Genomic DNA, 22,677 nt, shown 5'->3' with positions numbered 1-22,677 from the left:
TTGATAACTTCTGTTTTCCAGATTGTCTATAAAAGTTCTTAGAGCATCACCTAGGCTTTGTCTATGTAGCAAACATAAGCCACCTGCAGATTTCTATTTTTTTAACAAATACTTTATTTGATCAATTAGCAAGTTTGCATCTATTTTTCTTATTTGTAGATATATAGATGTTGAATAGCATAGACTTGTCTCCCTTGTGTTCACATGGAACTATTTGATTTGAAAACATACTAAAAATATAAAGTGATCTGTGTTATATGAGTTAAAGTTGTGTGTAGGGGCACACCAAGACATTCTCTATTATCACCACAATGATGCTAGCCTAAGTAGCCCAAGTGATAATTGTGATTCTGTGACTTGCTAGTTTTTATAGCTTGTTACTCCAGGTTTTTTGTTCCTGAAACTGATGTATCTCTTTTCTTAATACAGATAGTGTCCCATTTACTCACACATACTGATGAACAGACTGGTCTATAGTTCTTTACTCTCAAGATCACTGATAGCTCACTCGTCCTTCAGGAGCCCCCATCCTCTAGGAGGTGCCATCCCATGAGAACAAGAATAATTATATAGTAATGTATGTACTCTTTGTACTAAAGGTCAGCTGTAAAATGGTTTAAATGGGCTGATGTGAGCAGCCTAACCACCATTTAGAATGTTGTCTTTATGGCATATTAGCAATTTGTTTATAACTTTTGGTACAGAATTTGTAAGTTGAAGACTCTTTTTATAAATCATATGACCTATCAAGTTGCTCACATATTGCAGTATAACTCACTTTCTCATGCCATTGAGGGAGAGGACAGTTTTAGGTGTTACATTTTCTAGAGCTACCATTCATTGAGTGTTTTCTGTGTACTAGACAATATCCTAAACATCATAAATATATTATTTCATTTGGTCCTTACAAACATATGAGATCAGTATCTGTGACATGCCCATTTTACAGATGAGGAAACTAAGACCCAAAGGGGCTAAATAACTTGTCCAAAGATCACAGATCTCGTAGATTTGTGAGCCAAAACTTAAACTCAAGTCTGTTAGACCCCAGGGCTTATACAATTAATCTGTACTGTGCTACTTTCATCTTGTTAATGTGGATACATCCTAAATACATTAAACTGCTAGACTGACAAAATATTTTTTTTTGTTTTGTGTAGATATATATTAAATAAACATAAGAATTTCTTCAGTAGCTCAATGTGTCCTCTCTATACTTCCCAATATAAAGAAACCAAGTCACAATATAATTATGCCTTTTTAATTTTGTTTAACCACATGAAATTCTTTAAGCTAACTTCTGGCTTAAAAGGGCAAGAGGAATTGGGGTGCCTGAGTGGTCCAGTCACTTGAGCATCCAACTCTTGATTTTGGCTCAGGTCATGATCTCAGAGTCCTGAGATTGAGCCCTGTGTTGGACTCCATGCTGGGTGTGAAACCTGCTTGAGATTCTTTCTCTCTCACTCTGCCCCTCCCCACTGATGCTCTTTCTTTCTACAAAAGGGTGGGGGAGCAAAAAGAATGAAAGGTTAACAATTAACTACTCTGAACTAACCTCTATTTATGACTCTCACAATTGAGGCTTAGTTGACAAGTAAAATACAGTAGACCAAGAAGTATTGGGTAGACATTCCAGAGCATGGCAGTTGAGCCTAAAAGATTCTAGCAATTTGAGAGAGGAGACAGGAAGTGCTGGAGGCTGGCTGTAGGAAATTGGCATCAGTGAGGGCCAGTGGCAGATGGGCTGATGGTGAGAGTTCCACAAGCAGGAAGAAAACAAATACAGGTAGTGCAGCAGCCTACAATTGTTTGATAGTCCTAGGAGACAGATTATGACAAGGATATATGGAAACAGTGTGAGATCCAGCCACAGGGACTGAAATCAGGGGGAAAATGTATCCTATAGGTAAGTAACAAAAAGGAGACAAGGTGTAAGACACAGAGGAACTGGAAGAAAAGTAGTATTATTAGTAATAAGTCATGGTATATTTATATTCAGTATTTCTACAATATACAGTTTTTAAAGTTCTATAATTAATTTTAAAAAAATGTATATTGGGATTCTACTCCACACCAGGAACTAAGGATCTAGACTTGAGTAAAATCCAGTCCTTGTCATCCCTGTAGGAATCACTTACTAGTAAAGGAGAACTTATAAACAAATGACAGTGCATTACAGTATATGCGATAATAGAATAATATCCAAAATTCAAAAATAATGCAGAGGGGCCATGAACCCTATTTAGGAGTCAATTTTGCAGAGACGGATATGAAAGATGAGTAGCAGTTCCCCATACAAATGGAAGATAATTGAAACATTCCAGCATCTGCACCAATCCAGGATGTAAATATAGTGTGTTTAAGAAAAGTGTACATAAATAGATATTAGTGAAGCAAAAAGTCTGAAAGGTAAAGATGAGATGGAGTAAATGATAAGACCAGAGAAATAGGCCTGTAGGGTTTTGTATGCCATAGCAAAGATCTTGAGTTTCTAACCTTTTAAGAAATGAGGAATCACTGAAGAGTTTTAAGCCAGAAAGTGGCATAAACAAAATTTCATTTCCATAGACCCCCTCTGAAGGCAGCATGGAAATGGATTGCATAGGGGACCCCTAGAGGCAGGGTGACCAGTCCAGTTCTGAGATGTTGCTGTTGTGTAAAGGAAAGATGATACATGCCTGGGCTATATAGAGAAGGAAAAAATGGAGTCAAGAATGAAGAGATAAGATTGTCAGGATTTAACCATTGAATGTGAAGAGTGAAAGGAAGTAAGGGGGAGGGAGAACTTCTATAGGCAGACAAGGTTCAGATAAAAGACAAAAAGAGGAACTGACGGATGAGATAGAGGTTCTGATCTCAATCCTCCTGCTTCTAGGAGCTAAGTGTCTCCAGCAGACTGGTGAGTTCCTGGGGTGGAGAGGAAAGCAGGCATCTCAAATATTTAGTTTCTGAATAGTCATAGGAAAATGTCACATCCAAAAGATATACTCTTGAATTATACTCAAATGGAAAAGAAACTTTTTCTGCCCATCCTTCTTTTAACTTCACATCAAAGCTCAAAAGTTTCTGTTTAATATCCCTCCATCCACTCCCAAGAAATGTCACTTTTAATCACCTGATGGCCCAACCACCTGAGTCTATCAACTGTAGATGGCCAGATGGTAAATAGTTTAGATTTTGCAGCCCCTACTGTCTCTTTTGCAGCTACTCATCCCTGCCACTGCAGTGCAAAAACAGCCATGGAAAATAGATAAATGAATGAGAGTGGCTATGTTCCAATAAAACCTTATTTACAAGAACAGCAGGCTGGATTTGGCCTGTGGACCATAGTTGTCAACTCCTGGCCTAATGGATGACTTTATGTGCATGTCAGGAAGAAGGATTAAAGTGGTACAGAAATACATTGTTGCCTTTAAAACAGGATATATCTTAAAACCATTTAATGACTTTTGTTTACCAATAGGATAAAGTTCAAGCTCCCTAGTATGACAGGGACCCTTATCTAACAATGAGCTCTATTCATCTAAATAAAAGTAAGGATATGTTTAGAATAGAATAGCAGTGTTTCTTGCCACATTTACTTTCGTGTGTGTGTGTATGTGTGTGTGTGTGTGTTGTTAATTAAAATCACATTCAGTTTCTTACTTTCTTACCCTGCCAGACTAAACACAGCTTAGATCTTGACATTTTGGGGTGCCTGGGTGGCTCAGTCGGTTAAGCATTTGACTCTTGGTTTTGCTCAGGTCCATGACATCAAGCCCCCACATAGGCCCACATCAACCTGTGTTGGTTGTCTGCTGGGGATTCTCTCCCCCTCTCTCTGCTCCTCCTCTCACACTTGCACATGTGTGAGATGTGCAAGTCTCTCTTGTCTCTCAAATAAAATCCTTAAAAATAAAATGTTGACATTTTAACTCATCTTATTATTAATAACAATGATAATAGCTACCATATATAGAGGCTTAGTCTCTACCATTTCATAGATAAGGAAAGCAAGGCTCAGAAGTCAATTAAGCACCGCCCTAAATTGCATTGCTATCAAATGGCAGAGACAGCATTTGCACATGGCCATCTATTCAGAGTCCATGATCTTAAACACTGTTTTATACTCCTTAAAGCCCAGGGGGAAATAAATTATACCAGCAAAGGAAATAGTTAAACAAATAATGAAGGATTTTCTTGATTTTTAACAATGACTTGTTAAAATTATTATATGCTAAATTTGATTGTGCAACTATCACAAATAGGCTTTCTTGGGAAATTACCTAAAGAATATTGAAGAAAATTGTCTTTCTACTGACATGTAGAATGAATGTGCTTAAATACCCAGCTATCTAATACAATAATCTGATCAAGTACTGATATAGTTAAGTACTTAAAGGGTGGGCCTGAATACATGTATAGAATTGGAGAGAAGTCATGGAATTCCGAAAGCAGATTTTTAGAAGGTCATGTATACCTGATAAAGTTCTATAACTTAAAGAAATTTTAAAGGGTGATACTTTATTTTTAAAATAATTTCATGTTAAGCAGATATCCAAAAACTATTATGTCCTTTCTTCCATTGCCAGGCTGAAACGCTTTTCCAGCTAATCTGCCCCAATGAAGACTTCTGTCCACCCCCACCAAATCCTGAAGACATTATCACTGATGGAGACAGTTTACAATCAGAGGCTTCTGAAGCCAGTGTCATACTAGAAGCTAACTCAGAGACTCCCAAAGAAAGTGCAAGCTTGGGAAACCCAGAGGAGGCCTCTCAGTAACAGACGTACACCAAACTGGATACCCCACTTTGGAAATCCCTCCTGACCTCAGAGTCTTCTTCTTGGAAGAACTGTTTGAAAAATGTTAGAAAACGGCAGCCAGTTGACATACATAATTACCAAGAGAAGCAGGTCAGAGAAATACAAAAGGAGGTTTCCCTTAAAGAGGACTTTGCAGGAACTTTGCAAAACACTTATAAAGCACATTGGCTTGCCTACTTTAAGATACCAAACATGTGGAACTAGCAGATAAATATAAATGGATTGATTCCCAGGAATCTAGCTATGGATATAAAAAGTGTACCTATGCATTGTTAGTAATTCTATAGTATTCAGAAAGCTTTTGCTTACCACTTTGGATCTTTGTTTGAAAGTCACATCTTCAGAATCAGGTCACATATTTCCTTTGATTATTTTAATTCTATTTTCTTTATGGGTATGGGCATGATGACACCAATGATAAAAGCGCATGTAAATATAGTTGAGGAAAAGCTAAAGTATCATGATCTAGACAGGAGCCTATGTTTAGAATAGAGGTTTGTTTCTATTTTGAGAATTATTGAAAATACCGGTATTAAAGTACCCATTTCTACAAATAAATCATGAGACCAGTACTCAGCGTTTTTTAATGTTAGTAGTGATATTTGTATATGAATCACTTATACACTAGGAAAGCTTATAGGACTGAAGAAATGGAAAGATTTGGATATGCTCTTCAGTTTGTGGAAGATGTGTCTAGTCAGGTAACTAAAGCCTAATTTTGTATGGACCCAATTTAGTCCTAGCTATACTACTGATGATATTGGACAAATTGTTTAACTTCTAGACCTCACATCGTCCATATGTAAGGTGAAAATAGTAATACATCGTCTACTGTAAGAGAATGATTTTGAAGATAAATGCAGTGCTATCCGTAGAATGCTATTTTGGGGGGAAAATTGTTTTCCCCTTGACTTGGAGGCGAATGTCAAAACTCTTATGCAGCAAAGAATTGTTTGCTGTCAACTCCCATAACACAGTAGATCACAGTGTCTTTACTGCAATTAAGCTTTTGAAATAAAACTATTTCCTAAATTAGTGTTTTATAATCTTATAGACCAGTAAACATAGTAACATGGAATGGTGGTTTTGAATCTTAAAAGGAAAGCACTCTATAAATTCTTCATATGCTTTTTCTGGTGGGTAAACCTGAACCACTAAGAACTCTGAATACAACATGACAGTTGATAAACCCTAATATATGCTTACCATAAAAACGTTAGAGCTATACATAGCCAGCAAATCTAGTTACAATGACAGTGACTATGTTAAGATTTTTCCAGATGCCAAGTTCTGATAATCTGCTCTCTTTGAGCAATAGTTTGGATTTATTTCAATAATTAAATATACAAAAAGTTTATTGTGCATCCTGGCCTACATTACCAGAGGGCCATAGCTATAGTAGAAAGCACATAGTTGCAGTGGGGCTATGACCTCTCCAGATTTCAGAGATCTTAAAGGAAGCTAGTTCTGTCAGGTCACAGACTCATAGGAAATAGAAAGAAGCAAGGAATGTAGCTCTTGCCTCACCTTTCCAATCCCCCGTAGCTATAGCTGAATCCATTTGGAAGGGAGTCCTTCCCAGCCTCTCAGGCTGCTCCTAACTCCTCCGCCCATGGTATACCCCATCTCCTATCTCTTTGGCCCCTTCTGCCTCTCGCTCCCACTTTTATAATGTCCTACAAACCAGGGATAGTAGAATCACATTATAATCCATTTTTATATAGATTCAGATCTTTCTTAAATCATGTTTCCTGAAATCCAATAATGCCATGTGCTAAATGTACAGTACGTACCTAGAAACACCAAGTATTGGCCCTGCCCCTCAATACCAGCAATATAAAAGGTTCCACTATATGAATGTATTAAGTCTGAATACAATTGAAATGAGTTGCATCAGTTAAGATATTGTACTTTATTATAGTCTAAGAGTCAAAGTCTCTTGACTACAGCATATACATTTATGTAAACTACCAATCAGGGTACACCCAGAATAATAACTAGAAAAGCCATGATAGCTTTACTGCAGCTATCTGTATGTAGACAAGGAAGGAAATACTCTGTGGTCTCATGGCCCAACCCACACTGTACCCTATTTTATCCTTTAGCCAGCATCATAATCTCTCTTCCAGGTTATTTATTAAATACTATTTAAATGTTTAAAAGCTCCTGATTATGATTAGTGGTGATTTAAAATACTGCATAACTGATAAGAACATTATGTTAAAGAACTTTAGATATTTCCTGTTGCCTCAGAATGTAATAGAAATTATTCTAACAGCTTTCTTTTCAGCTATATTAATTATTGCAAATAAATTTTTTTCATAGTTTTAAACCAAAAAAGGAAAAAACTTTTGGCTTTGTTGCAAAACCATAAGCCTGAAGTTATATGAATAAAGTTAATATGTTGTATGTGATACAGGAATTTCAGTGGCTAATTTAAAATTTTGAATATTGTCATCACATAATTTTTTCGGGATTTTTTTTATTCATGAGACACACACACACAGAGGCAGGGACACAGGCAGAGGGAGTTGCAGGCTCCCTGCAAGGACCCTGATGCAGCACTCGATCTCGGACCCCGGGATCATGCCCTGAGCCAAAGGTAGACAGACGCTCAACTGCTAAGCCACCCAGGCATCCTGTCATCAAAGAATCATGATTCATGTGTTTAAAATGTTTAGTTATACATGCTTCTTATTAACCAAAAATGATAATACCATTCAATTTAGTGATCTGTATGAAAGCCAGTTACCCTATGTTGCTACTGTCTATATCTAGTAGATATGCCTGCCTAGAAAAGCAGAGAGGTAGGAAAGCAGAGAGGTAGGTAGGTGGATATTACAAATTTAGGTATTTTTCTATTGGAAAACGGAGTTTCAATTTTCCATCTCTCTGATATTTACTTGTCCATAGTAAAATGCCCATGTTAACGGTTAACTTCCAGAATGATTGTTTCTGAAATTGGCAGCCCTTTATCTAAAATACCAACCATGCTAGTGATCATAACTTCTGTCGCAGCCTTTCATCTAAAGTCCTAAAGACCTCAAATTTTTTTTTGAAATGTGATTGTGAAGTATTGATCCTTTAAGGCAAGAATTAAACAATTTTCTTATGAATAAATTATTTACTGCTATTGATATTGAATAATTTATCTCTACTCTTGGTTAATTTTCTTATACGTACTCCAAAGGCATAAATATTCATAATTTTCACTATGTAGCAGTAAGTTTTCAGAGATAATAAAAGCGTTTTGTTGCCTTTCAGGTGTGGTTTCCTATTTTTTAATATTAAAACTTTGCATATATGCCAAGAAATTGAAGATTGTCTTGGAACTGATTTGTTGATATCAATCTAGTTAAACAATTAATTGACCAGCTATATACTTAGTTTTGTTTCTAAGCATCTGTCCGCTGTGTCGGGTTTTGTCAGAAAGGTAATCAAATGATACACGGGTTAATTTACTTAGCTAATTGTTCTAGATGCCAGCATCAGACCTCATTCTGTTTGAAATCAGTGCTCGAGGCATGGGCTATGGCTTTATATTACATTGATTGTTTACAAACTGTTTTCACATCTCAGTTATATGAGAATATGAAATGTTTTTCATATTTACTTGGTGAATGAGAACCTGAAATGTTTTTCTCTTTGGTGATTGAGTCCCCAGCAACTTACTTGAAATACATAAGGAACTACTGATGTTCTTTGTATACAGAAATCATTTATTGAACTATTTGCTCCCGGATCAAATAAAACATTTCGTTCTTTGAAATTGACATTTTCTGCCAATTTCAGGTAGTTTCCTAAAGCTCAGAATGCATTCAAAAGATAACAGGACTCAGCAGGGGGCAAGATGGCAGAAGAGTAGGGTCCCCAACTCACCTGTCCCCACCAAATTACCTAGATAACCTTCAAATCAATCCTGAAAACCTATGAATTCAGTCTGAGATTTAAAGAGAGAACAGCTGAAATGCTTCAGTGAGAAGAGTTCCCGCTTCTATCAAGGTAGGAAGAAGGGGAATGAATGAGTGAATGAATGAATGAATGAATGAATAAATAAATAAATAAATAAATAAATAAATAAATAGCAAGCATCAAAGGGAGAGGGGGCCACAACGTAGGAAGACGGGGAAAAAATAATAAATAAAATAATAAATAATAAGCACCCAAGGGAGAGGGGGCCGCAAGGTAGGAAGACGGGGAAAAATAATTAATTAATTAATTAATAAGCATCCAAGGGAGAGGGGGCCCGCAAGGAGCCGGACTAAGGCCCCAAGGAGGGTGCCCCCAGGACAGGAAAGCCCCTCCCGGAAAAGCAGGAGCTTCGCTAATCTTCCCAGAGGGAAAGGAGCTCACAGGGAGTTGGAGCAGGATCCCAGGAGGGGCAGGGATGCCCTCAGGCTCCCTGGGACACTAACAGGCACCTGCGCCCGGGGGAGAGTGCCCCGAGCTCCCTGAAGGGCTGCAGCGCGTGCCCGGCTGGACCCTGGAGCAGCTCCTGGGCGGCTCCGCCTGGAGGGAGCTGCGTGGCCCTGGGAGCGCGATTCCAGCAGCAAGTCCCCGGACCCCAGGGCGCCAAGGGACAAGGCCCAGGAACCGGCACTCCACCCGGACAGGCAGAGGCTGGGAGGGAACAGGACAGCAAGGACGCTCCTGCTGCTGGGAGGCCCCAAAATGTGCAGATCAGTGCCCCCCTCCCCGGAGCATCCAGGCCCCTGCAGACTGGAAGCTGCGGTAGTTACTAGTGGAGGGGACTCCAGGACTGGAGAGCTGGCTGCCACCACTGTTCTTCCTCTGGAGCCTCACAGGATAAACAACTCCCACTGAGCCTCACAGTGGCCTCACAGGATAAAAAGGAAAAACAACTGCCACTGAGCCTAGCACCAGGGAGGGGGCGGGGCAGCTCGCCCAGGTGCTCACACCTGAGAACCAGCACAGCAGGCCCCTCCCCCAGAAGACCAGCTAGATGGACAGGGGAAAAGCAAGTTATTGACCAAGCAGCACTGGAAAGTTCCAGGGAAAGTCGAGGGATTTACAGTATATAGAATCAGAGGATACTCGCCGTTGTTTTTTGTTTTCTGTTTGCTATCCCACCCCCTTTTTTTCCCTTTTTTTCTTCCTTTCTTGTTCTTTTCTTTTTCTTTTTTCTCTTCTCTCTTTTTCTACCTTTCCCAGTACAACCTGGTTTTGGCCACTCTGCACTGAGCAAAATGACTAGAAGGCAGAACTCACCTCAAAAGAAAGAAGCAAAAACAGTCGTCTCTCTCATAGAGTTACAAAATTTGGATTACAATTCAATGTCAGAAACCCAATTCAGAAGCACAATTATAAAGCTACTGGTGACTCTAGAAAAAAGCATAAAGGATTCAAGAGACTTCATGACTGCAGAATTTAGATCTAATCAGGCAGAAATTAAAAATCAATTAAATGAGATGCAACCCAAACTAGAGGTCCTAACGATGAGGGTTAACGAGGTGGAAGAACGAGTGAGTGACATACAAGACAAGTTGATGGCAAGGAGGAAAATTGAAGATAAAAAAGAAAAAAATTAAAGGATCATGAGGATAGGTTAAGGGAAATAAATGACAGCCTCAGAAGGAAAAATATACGTTTAATTGGGGTTCCCGAGGGCGCCGAAAGGAGCAGAGGTCTAGAATATGTATTTGAAAAAATCATAGCTGAGAAACTCCATAAGTTGGGAAGGGAAACGGGCATTCAGATCCAGGAGATAGAGACATGCCCGAAAATCAATAAAAACCACTCAACAGCTGGACATTTCATAGTGAGACTTGCAAATTCCAAAGATAAAGAGAAGATCCTTAAAGCAGCAAGAGACAAGAAATCTCTAAATTTTATGGGCAGAAATATTAGATTAACAGCAGACCTCTCCACTGAGAACTGACAGGCCAGAAAGGGATGGCAGGATATATTCAGGGTCCTAAATGAGAAAAACATGCAGTCAAGAATACTTTATCCAACAAAGCTCTCATGCAGAATAGAAGGAGAGATAAAGAGCTTCCAAGATAGGCAGAAACTGAAAGAATATGTGACCACCAAGCCAGCTCTACAAGATACTAAGGGGGACTCTGTAATAGAAAGAGGCGGTCCAAAGGAACAATCCACAAAAACAGGGACTGAATAGGTATCATGATGACACTAAATTCATATCTTTCAATAGTAACTCTGAACATGAATGGGCTTAATGACCGCATCAAAAGACACAGGATTTCAGACTGGATAAAAAAGCAAGACCCATCTATTTGCTGTCTACAAGAGACTCATTTTATACATAAGGACACCTACAACCAGAAAATAAAATGTTGGAGGACCATTTACCCTTCAAATGGTTCTCAAAAGAAAGCAGGGGTAGCCACCCTTATATCAGATAAACTAAAGTTTATCGTGAAGACTGTAGTAAGAGATGAAGAGTGACACTATATGATACTTCAAAGATCTATCCAATGAGAGGACCTAAAAATCAACAATATTTATGCCCCGAATGTGGGAGCTGCCAAGTATATCAATAAATTAATAAAGTTAAGACATACTTAGATAATAATACACTTTTACTTGGTTGATTCAATCTAGTGCTTTCTACACTCGATAGGTCTTCTAAACACAACATCTGCAAAGAAACGAGAGCTTTAAATGATACACTGGAGCAGATGGATTTCACAGATATCTACAGAACTTTACATCCAAACGCAACTGAATACACATTTTTCTCAAGTGCACATGGAAGTTTCTCCAGAATAGACCACATACTGGGTCACAAACTGGGTCTGAACCGATACCAAAAGATTGGGATCGTCCTCTGCATATTTTCAGACCATAAACCTTTGAAATTAGAACTAAATCACAACAAGAAGTTTGGAAGTATTTCAAGCACGTGGAGGTTAAAGACCATCCGGCTAAAAGATGAAAGGGTCAATCAGGAAATTAGAGAAGAATTAAAAAGATTCATGGAAACTAATGAGAATGAAGATACAACCATTCAAAATCTTTGGGATGCAGCAAAAGCAGTCCTGACAGGGAAATACATCACAATACAAGCATCCATTCAAAAGCTGGAAACAACTCAAATACAAAAGCTAACCTTACACCTAAAGAAGCTAGAGAAAAAACAGCAAATAGATTGTACACCCAGCAGAAGAAGAGAGTAATAAAGATTCGAACTGAACTCAACGAAATTGAGACCAGAAGAACTGTGGAACAGATCAGCAAAACCAGGAGATGGTTCTTTGAAAGAATTAATAAGATAGATAAACCATTAGCCAACCTTATTAAAAAGAAGAGAGAGAAGACTCAAATTAATAAAATCATGAATGAGAAAGGAGAGGTCACTAGCAACACCAAAGAAATACAAACAATTTTAAAAACATATTATGAACAGCTAAACGCCAATAAATTAGGCAATCTAGAAGAAATGGACGCATTTCTGGAAAGCCACAAACTACCAAAACTTGAACAGGAAGAAATAGAAAATCTGAACAGGCCGATAACCAGGGAGGAAATGGAAGCAGTCATCAAAAACCTCCCAAGACACAAAAGTCCAGGGCCAGATGGCTTCCTAGGGAATTCTATGAAACGTTTAAAGAAGAAACCATACCTATTCTACTAAAGCTGTTTGGAAAGATAAAAAGAGATGGAGTACTTCCAAATTCATTCTATGAGGCCAGCATCACGTTAATTCCAAAACCAGACAAAGACCCCAACAAAAAGGAGAATTATAGACCCATATCCCTGATGAACATGGATGCAAAAATTCTCAACAAGATACTAGTCAATAGGATCCAACAGTACAAAAGAAAATTATTCACCATGACCAAGTAGGATTTATTCCCGGGACGCAAGGCTGGTTCAACACTCGTAAAACAATCAATGTGATTCATCATATCAGCAAGAGACAAACCAAGAACCATATGATCCTCTCATTAGATGCAGAGAAAGCATTTGACAAAATACAACATCCATTCCTGAACAAAAGTCTTCAGCGTGTTGGATAGAGGGAACGTCCCTCTGCACCATAAAAGCCATCTACAAAAAGCCCACAGCAAATATAATTCTCAGGGGGGAAGGACTGGGAGCCTTTCCCCTAAGATCAGGAACAAGACAGGGAGGTCCACTCTCACCACTGCTATTCAACATAGTACTGGAAGTCCTCGCCTCAGCAATCAGACAACAAAAAGACATTAAAGGCATTCAAATTGGAAAGAAGAAGTCAAACTCTCCCTCTTGGCAGATGACATGATGCTCTACATAGAAAACCCAAAAGCCTCCACCCCAAGATTGCTAGAACTCATACAGCAATTTGGCAGCGTGACAGGATACAAAATCAATGCCCAGAAATCAGTGGCATTTCTATACACGAACAATGAGACTGAAGAAAGAGAAATTAAGGAGTCAATCCCATTTACAATTGCACCCAAAAGCATAAGATACCTAGGAATAAGCCTAACAAAGAGGTAAAGGATCTATACCCTAAAAACTATAGAACACTTCTGAAAGAAATTGAGGAAGACACAAAGAGATGGAAAAATATTCCATGCTCATGGATTGGCAGAATTAATATTTTGAAAATGTCAATGTTACCCAGGGCAATTTACACGTTTAATGCAATCCCTATCAAAATACCATGGACTTTCTTCAGAGAGTTAGAACAAATTATTTTAAGATTTGTGTGGAATCAGAAAAGACCCCGAATAGCCAGGGGAAGTTTATAAAAGAAAACCATAGCTGGGGGCATCACAATGCCAGATTTCAGGTTGTACTACAAAGCTGTGGTCATCAAGACAGTGTGGTACTGGCACAAAAACAGACACATAGATCAATGGAACAGACTAGAGAATCCAGAAGTGGACCCTCAACTTTATGGGTAACTAATATTCGACAAAAGAGGAAAGACTATCCATTTAAGACAGTCTATTTAATAAATGGTGCTGGGAAAATTGGACATCCACATGCAGAAGAATGAAACTAGACGACTCTCTTTCACCATACACAAAGATAAACTCAAAATGGATGAATGGTCCAAATGTGAGACAAGATTCCTTCAAAATCCTAGAGGAGAACACAGGCAACACCCTTTTTAAACTCGGCCACAGTAACTTTTTGCAAGATACATCCACAAAGGCAAAAGAAACAAAAGCAAAAATGAACTATTGGGACTTCATCAAGATAAGAAGCTTTTGCACAGCAAAGGATACAGTCAACAAAACTAAAAGACAACCTACAGAATGGGAGAAGATATTTGCAAATGACGTATCAGATAAAGGGCTAGTTTCCAAGATCTATAAAGAACTTATGAAACTCAACAGCAAAGAAACAAACAATCCAATCATGAAATGGGCAAAAGACATGAACAGAAATCTCACAGAGGAAGACATAGACATGGCCAACACGCACATGAGAAAATGCTCTTCATCACTTGCCATCAGGGAAATACAAATCAAAACCACAGTGAGATACCACCTCACCCCAGTGAGAATGGGAAAAATTAACAAGGCAGCAGCAAACCACAAATGTTGGAGAGGATGTGGAGAAAAGGGAACCCTCTTACACTGTTGGTGGGAATGTGAAATGGTGCAGCCACTCTGGAAAACTCTCTGGCGGTTTCTCAAAGAGTTGAAAATAGACCTGCCCTATGACCCAGCAATTTCACTGTTGGGGATTTACCCCAAAGAGACAGATGCAATGAAACGCTGGGAAACCTGCACCCTGATGTTTCTAGCAGCATTGTCCACAATAGCCAAACTGTGGAAGGAGCTTTGGTGTCCGTGAACGATGAATGGATAAAGAAGTTGTGGTTTATGTATATAATGGAATATTCCTCAGCCATTAGAAATGACAAATACCCACCATTTGCTTCAAGGTGGATGGAACTGGAGGGTATTATGCTGAGTGAAATAAGTGAATCGGAGAAGGACAAACATTATATGTTCTCATTCATTTGGGGAATATAAATAATAGTGAAAGGGAATAGAGGGGAAGGGAGAAGAAATGGGTAGGAAATATCAGAAAGGGAGACAGAACATGAAGACTCCTAACTCTGGGAAATGAACTAGGGGTGGTGGAAGGGGAGGCGGGTGGGGGGTGGGGGTGAATGGGTGACAGGCACTGAGGTGGGCACTTGACGGGATGAGCACTGTGTGTTATTTCGTATGTTGGCAAATTGAACACCAATAAAAAATTTATTATTAAAAAAAAGAAGCAGATCTGTCCACAGATATTTGCAGGAAAGTATCAGAATATATTCAACGTGCTGGATGGGAAAAATATGTAGCCAAGAATACTTTATCCAACAAAGCTATCATTCAGAATAAAAAGAAGGCTAAAGAGTTTCCCACACAAAAACAAAAGGAGTTTGTGACAGCTAAACTAGCCCTCCAAGAAATATTAAAGGGGACTCTTGGCATGTAAAAGAAAGACCAAAAGGGACAAAGACTAGAAAGGAACAGGAAAAAAAACTCCAGAAACAATGAATCAATAGGCAATATAATGGAGCTAAACTCAAATCTATCAATAATCACTCTAATTGCAAATGGATTAAATGTGCCCATCAAAAGACAGGATATCAGAATAAATTAAAATAAGAACAACAGTAAGAGGCACCAAGGTGATTTAGTCTGTTGAGTGTCCAACTCTTGGTTTCAGTTCAGGTCATGATCTCAGGGTTGTGAGATCAAGCTCTGCATGAGGATCTCTGCAGTAGACATTTTAACAGTATGTCCTACTGTGTAGGACAAACTGAGGCATTGTTGGAGGGCAGGTTTGCAGGCAGTTGGGTTAACAGGGTGATGGCTATTAAGGAGGGCACTTATTGTGATGGGCACTGGGTGTAGTAAGTGAGGAATCACTGAATTCTATTCTTGAAACTAAAATTGTGCTGTGTGCTATCTAACTGGAATTTAAATTAAAACTTAGAAAAGGAAAAATAAATAATAAGCACGTATGGGAAATTTCATTATTAGAATCTCCAAAACTACCTCTGTGTATATATGTGTCTGTATATTTTCAAATGCATTTGTGTACTGTGAGATTTGAATTTTTACTGAAGCAACTGTTAGAATGGAAATCAATTATACTTTAGGGTACTTCTAGTCACTTTGGTACATGTGATCTGAGATTGTTCTTTTTTATTTGGATTGACTTTAGAAATAGATTTACAAAATAATACTCTGTAATAAGACTTCAAATACTGGCTCTTACATTAAAATATGATCTAAGGTTTTGCAGAAATACAACTTTGGTATGGAAGCTATTGGCATAATATGTAAACCTTTAAAATACTTTTACGTGTAGGTAAATGTACAAAGCATGAGCTATATCCAAAGTGCTGTACTTAGAATTTTATTTTTATTTTTATTTTTAATAATAAATTTATTTTTTATTGGTGTTCAATTTGCCAACATACAGAATAACACCCAGTGCTCATCCCGTCAAGTGCCCCCCTCAGTGCCTGCCACCCAGTCACCCCCACCCCCCGCCCTCCTCCCCTTCTACCACCCCTAGTTCGTTTCTCAGAGTTAGGATTTTAACATCAGAAATACACAATGTACCAGAAAGTCATTTCCTTTGGTTGAGTTTATACAATAGCAGAAAAAGGATTTGTGCAGAACTCAACATTGATATCTATCTTTAATATTAGTGAAAAAGATTGTCATTTTTAAAATCTGTATTTGAAAATTGTGCAGAAAGATGAGTCTTGAACATCTTTTGTCTTTCAGATCTTTTGAAAATAATTTTTTGCTTCTAGATTTGAGTTGGCAATCCATTTTCAGGCACATCTTATTTTAAGAGAACACTCTTTCAAAAGTTCTAGATTTATAAAAAGCAACATTTTGGAGACCCAACTGTGCCTATTACAAATTAGTTCTTTGCTTTATCAGTGACTTCAAGCTTTTTAAAAGGAGGAGTTCCCTGGAGTTCCCAGGTAGTACATATCAGCACTGCATACACTATTAGCTTCTAGACAGAGAGAAGTAGTTGTGTTATAGTAGAACCACTGCTAAATGAAGATCAATTTGAAAATACAGCAATTTTTAAATGATCGTGGAAGTAAAAGAGAAGATACGGCTGGAAAGAAGTCCAGTTTGAGCACAAATTTGCAGGAATACATCTGTGACATAAAGTGTGTTGCACTGAAAGTGAAGATTATTTAAAGAGTACATGTTCTCTTAGTAGAACCTATCAGGACACCTGTGTGGTTCAGCAGTTGAACATCTGTCCCTGCCTCGGGATGTGATCCCAGGATCCCAGGATCTGGTCCCACATTGGGATCCTGGTTCTCCTTTGCCTATTTTTCTGCCTCTTTCTCTGTATCTCTCATGAATAAATAAATAAAATCTTAAAAAAAAAGAAACACTTTGAAATAATACAATAATAGTTGGGTTGCCTTCTGCTTCCCCCACTACATCCATTCCTTTGTCTTTCTCACTCTGAGTGGTCAGTAATATGTGGGTATAGCAGCAGGAGCACCTTGGCAGGAAATATCAGGGCCAAGATAAAGAGCCATCTAGTCCATGCACAATCACATTTCGGCATGATTTACTATTATACTCCTAAGGTAAATTATAATTTTTAAAATTATCTATGTATAGGGAAAGGAGACTTTACAAGAAATAACTACAAAATATTTAACCAGAAAAAATGATTTCTGAATCCCTCTTATACAAGACCAAAGATAGAACGAAGCCTGACTATATTATAATAGAATAAAACATGGTTAAAATGGATGAGCTGTAAGAAAGCTTGAGACCATTTACTTCTAGCCCAATCTCTGGAAACTGAGAGAAAGTATTTTGTCCCAAAGCCTTAGGACTAGAAACAGAGAACAATTTAGTATTTTGGAGTCAGAAAGACCTGGAATTGAATCCAGGAATTATGTTAGCTATAATTCCTGGCAAATTTTGAGCTCATTTCCTTGTTTGTTAAATAGAAATGATAATAGTACCTAATCTGTAGGATTTTTGTGAGAATGAAGATGATTGAGCCCTGCATTGGGATCCCTGCTCAGCAGGGAATCTACATCCCCCTGTCTCTCTGCCAATCCCCCTGTTTGTGCTCTCCCTCTTTATCTCATAAATAAATTAAATTCTTAAGAAAAAGAAGAAACAAGGGCTTTGAAGGAAACAATGGGCCAGATGAACATCACAGATATATACAAAACATTCTATCCTAATGCAACAGAATACACGCTCTTCTCAAGTGCACATGGAAATTTCTTCACAAAGACCACATACTGGGTCACAAATCAGATCTTAACTGATACCAAAAGATTGGATTATTCTATGTGTATTTTCACACCACAATGCTTTGAAACTTGAATTCAGCCACAAGAGGAAAATTGGAAGGAGCTCAAATATTTGGAGGTTAAAGAGCATCCAACTAAAGAATGAATGAGTCAACCAGCAAATTAGAGAAGAATTAAAAAGGTTTGAGCAGGGACGCCTGGGTGTGATCCCAGGGTCCAGAATCGAGTCCTGCATCAGGCTCCTTCGGGGAGCTTCTCCCTCTGCCTGTGTCTCTGCCTCTCTCTCTCTCTCTGTCTCTCATGAATAAATAAATAAAATATTTAAAAAAAATTTTTTTTAAGTTTCCTGCAAACTAATGAAAATGAAAGCACAACTGTTCAAAACCTTTGGGATACAGCAAAAGCAGCCCTAAGAGGGAAGTACATTTCAATACAAGCCTCTCACAAAAAAAAAAAAAGAAAAGAAAAGAAAAGAAAATTCTCAAATACACAAGCTAACATTACCCCTAAAGGAGCTGAGGAAAGAACAGCAAATGAAGCCTAAACCAAGCAAGAGGAGAGAAATAATGAAGATTAGAGCAGAAGAACCAAAAGAACAGTAGAACAGAACAATATACTTAGGAGGTGGTTTTTTGAAAGAATTAATAAGATACATAAACCCCCAGCCAGACTTACCAAAAAGAGAAGAGAAATGACAAAAATTAATAAAATCATGAATTAAAGAAGAGAGATCATTACTGACACCAGAGAAATATAAATGAATTTAAGAATGTATTATGAGCAATTATATGCCAACAAATTAGGGAATTTGGAAGAAGTGAATGCATTCCTGGAAACTTATAAACTACCAAAACTGAAACAGGAAGAAATAGAAAACCTGAGCAGACCAATAACCAAGAAGGAAATTGAAGCAGTAACAAAAAACCACCTAAGAAACAAGTGTCCAGGGCCATATGGCTTCCCAGGGAAATTCTACCAAACATTTAAAGAAAAAATGTCTATTCTTCCGAAACTGTTTCAAAAGATAGATATAAAAGGAAAATTTCCAAACTCATTCTATGGGGCTAGCATTACCTTGATCCTAAAACCAGACAGAGACCCCATCAAAAAGAAGAATTAGAGACCAATATCCCATCAAAATACTCACCAAGATACTAGCCAATATGATCCAAAATATATTAAAATGATTATTCACCACAACTGAGATTTATTGCTGGGCTACAAGGTGGTTCAACATTTGCCAATCAACGTGATAGATCACATTAATAAGAGAAAAGACAGGAACCATCTGATCCTCTCAATTTATGCAGAAAAAGAATTTGCAAAATACAACATCTTTTCTTGATTAAAACTCTTCAAAGTGTAGGGATAAAGGAAACATATCTCAAATCATAAAAACCAACTATGAAAAGCCCACAGAAAAAATCATTCTGAATGGGGAAAAACTGAGAGCTTTCCCCGCTAAGGTCAGGTCTATTTTCACCACTGTTATTCAACATAGTACTAGAATTTGTACCCTCAGCAATCAGACGGAAAATAAAATAAAATAAAATAAAATAAAATAAAATAAAATAAAAGGCATTCAAATTGGCAAAGAAGAAGTCAAAATCTCTGTCTTCCCAGATGACATGGTATTGTATGTGGAAACCCAAAAAAACTCCACCCCCAAATTGCTAGAACTCATATAGAATGAGCAACATGGCAGGTTAAAAAAATCAATGCACAGAAATTACTTGCATTTCTATACACTAACAATGAAACAGAAGAAAGAAAGATTAAGGAATTAAACCTATTTACAATTGCAACAAAAACCATGATATGGCTTTTACTCTTAGATATAAATGATATCTAAGAGTAAACTTAACCTAAGAGGTAAAATATCTGTACTCTAACAACCATAGAACACTTCTTTATTATTTATTGATTGATTGATTGATTGATATTTGTTTTTATTTAAGTTTGATTTGCCAACATATAGTGTAACACCTAGTGCTCATCCTATCAAGTGTCCGGCTCAGTGCACATCATCCAATTACACCAACCGCCTGCCCACCTCCACTTCCGCAACTCTTTGTTTCCCAGAGTTAGGAATCTCTTGTGGTTCCTCTCTCTAATTTTTCCCACTCAGTTTCCCTCTTTTACCTTATAATCCCTTTCACTATTTCTTATATTCCCCATATGATGAGTGTCTTTCTCAGACTGACTTATTTCAGTCAGCATAATACCTTCCAGTTCCATCCATGTCAAGGCAAAAGGAGGGTATTCATTCTTTCTGATGGCTGAGTAATATTCCATTGTATATATAAACCACATCTTCTTCATCCATTCATCTTTCAAAGGACATTATGGTTCCTTCCACAATTTGGCTATTGTGGACATTGCTGCTATAAACATTGAGGTGCAGGGGTCCCAGCATTTAACTACATCTGTATCTTTGGAGTAAATACCCAGTAGTGCAATTGCTGGGTCGTAGGGTAGCTCTATTTTTAACATTTTGAGGAACCTCCACACAGTTTTCCAGAGTGGCTGTACCAGTTTGCATTCCTTCCAACAATGCAAGAGGGTTCCCCTTTCTCCACATCCTCTCCAACATTTGTTGTTTCCTGTCTTTCTTAATTTTCACCATTCTCACAGGTGTGAGGTGGTATCTCATTATGGTTTTGATTTGTATTTCCCTGATGGCCAGTGATGCAGAGCATTTTCTCATGGGCTTCTTGGTCATGTCTATGTCTTCTTTGGAGAAATTACTGTTCATGCCTTCTGTCCATTTAATAATGGGATTGTTTCTTGGGTGTTGAGTTTGATAAGCTCTTTATAGATGATCTTGGATACTAGCCTTTTATCTGATATGTCATTTGCAAATGTCTTCTCCCATTTGGTAGGTTGTCTTTTAGTCTACTTGACTGTTTCTTTTGCTGTGCAGAAGATTTTTATCTTGATGAACTCCCAATAGTTCATTTTTGCTTTTGTTTCCTTTGCCTTCGTTAGATGTATCTTGCAAGAAGTTACTGTGGCCAAGTTCAAAAAGAGTGTTGCCTGTGTTCTCCTCTAGGATTTTGATGTATTCTTGTCTCACATTTAGAACTTAGTCCTTAATTTTGAGTTTAGCTTTGTGTATCGTGTAGGAGAATGGTCCAGTTTCATTCTGAATGTGGTTGTCCAATTCTCAGCAACACCATTTATTGAAGAGACTGTCTTTTTTCCATTGGATAGCCTTTCCTGCTTTGTCGAATATTAGTTGACCGTAAAGTTGAGGGTCCACTTCTGGATTCTCTATTCTATTCCACTGATCTATGTGTCTGTTTTTGGGCCAATACCACACTGTCTTGATGACCACACAGCTTTGTAGTACAATCTGAAATCTAGCATTGTGATGTCCCCAGCTATGGTTTTCTTTTTTAATATTCCCCTGGCTATTTAGGGTCTTTTCTCATTCCACACAAATATTAAGATGATTTGTTCCAACTCCCTGAAGAAAGTCCAGGGTATTTTGATAGGGATTACATTAAATGTGTAAATTACCATGAGTAGCATTGACCATTGACATTTTCACAATATTAATTCTGCCAATCCATTAGCATGGAATATTTTTCCATCTCTTTGTGTCTTCCTCAATTTCTTTCAGAAGTGTTTTATAGTTTTTAGGGTATAGATCCTTTACCTCTTTGGTTCGGTATATTCCTAGGTATCTTATGCTTTTGGGTGCAAATGTAAATGGGAAGGACTCCTTAATTTCTCTTTCTTTAGTCTCATTGTTAGTGTATAGAAATGCCACTGACTTCTGGGCATTGATTTTGTATCCTGCCACACTGCTAAATTTCTGTATGAGTTCTAGAAATCTCGGGTGGAGTCTTTTGGGTTTTCTGCGTACAGTATCATGTCATCTCTGAAGAGGGAGAGTTTGACATCTTCTTTGCCAATTTGAATGGCTTTTATTTGTCTTTGGGTCTGATTGCTGAGGCTAGGACTTCGAGTACTATGTTGAATAGCAGTGGTGAGAGTGGATATCGTTGTCTTGTTCCTGATCTTAGGGGAAAGGCTCACAGTGTTCAGCCATTGAGAATGATTTTTGCTGTGGGTTTTTTTAAAAAAAATTTATATTTATTGCTGTTCAATTTGTCAACATATACAATAACACCCAGTGCTCATCCAATTAAGTGTCCCCTTCAGGCCAGTCACCCAGTCACCCCCACCACCCACCCATCTCCCTTTCTACCACCCCTTCTTCGTTTCCCACAGTTAGGAGTCTCTCATGTCCTGTCTCCCTTTCTGCTATTTCCCACTCATTTTTTCTCCTTTCCCCTTTATTCCCTTTCACTACTTTTTATATTCCCCAAATGAATGAGACCATATAATGTTTCTCCTTCTCCAATTGAATTATTTCACTCAGCATAATACCCGCCAGTTCCATCAAGATTGAAGCAAATAGTGGGTATTTCTCATTTCTAATGGCTGAGTAATATTCCATTGTGTACATAGACCACATCTTCTATATTCATTCATCTTTCGATGGACACCGAGGCTCCTTCCACAGTTTGGCTATTGTGGACACTGATTGCTGCTATAAACATTGGGATGCAGGTGTCCTGGCATTTCACTGCATCTGTATCTTGGGGGTAAATG

General features: G+C 38.1%; 1 protein-coding gene across 6 annotated transcripts in view; it reads left to right on the top strand.

The window, feature by feature from the left end:
- The window catches only part of CHM (CHM Rab escort protein), a 248,577-nt gene extending 240,621 nt beyond the window's left edge, over positions 1-7,956 (top strand). For all 6 annotated transcript variants that reach the window (XM_041741201.1, XM_041741198.1, XM_041741202.1 and 3 more), the window contains one exon: positions 4,572-7,956. In XM_041741201.1, coding sequence (XP_041597135.1) covers positions 4,572-4,763 — 192 coding nt within the window. In that variant the 3' untranslated portion in view covers positions 4,764-7,956. The remainder of the gene's footprint in view (positions 1-4,571) is intronic.
- The last annotated feature ends 14,721 nt before the right edge of the window (positions 7,957-22,677 follow it).

Source organism: Vulpes lagopus, chromosome X, assembly GCF_018345385.1.
Source record: "Vulpes lagopus strain Blue_001 chromosome X, ASM1834538v1, whole genome shotgun sequence".
NCBI classification, from domain to species: Eukaryota; Metazoa; Chordata; class Mammalia; order Carnivora; family Canidae; genus Vulpes; species Vulpes lagopus.
This window is presented reverse-complemented; position numbering and strand designations above follow the sequence as displayed.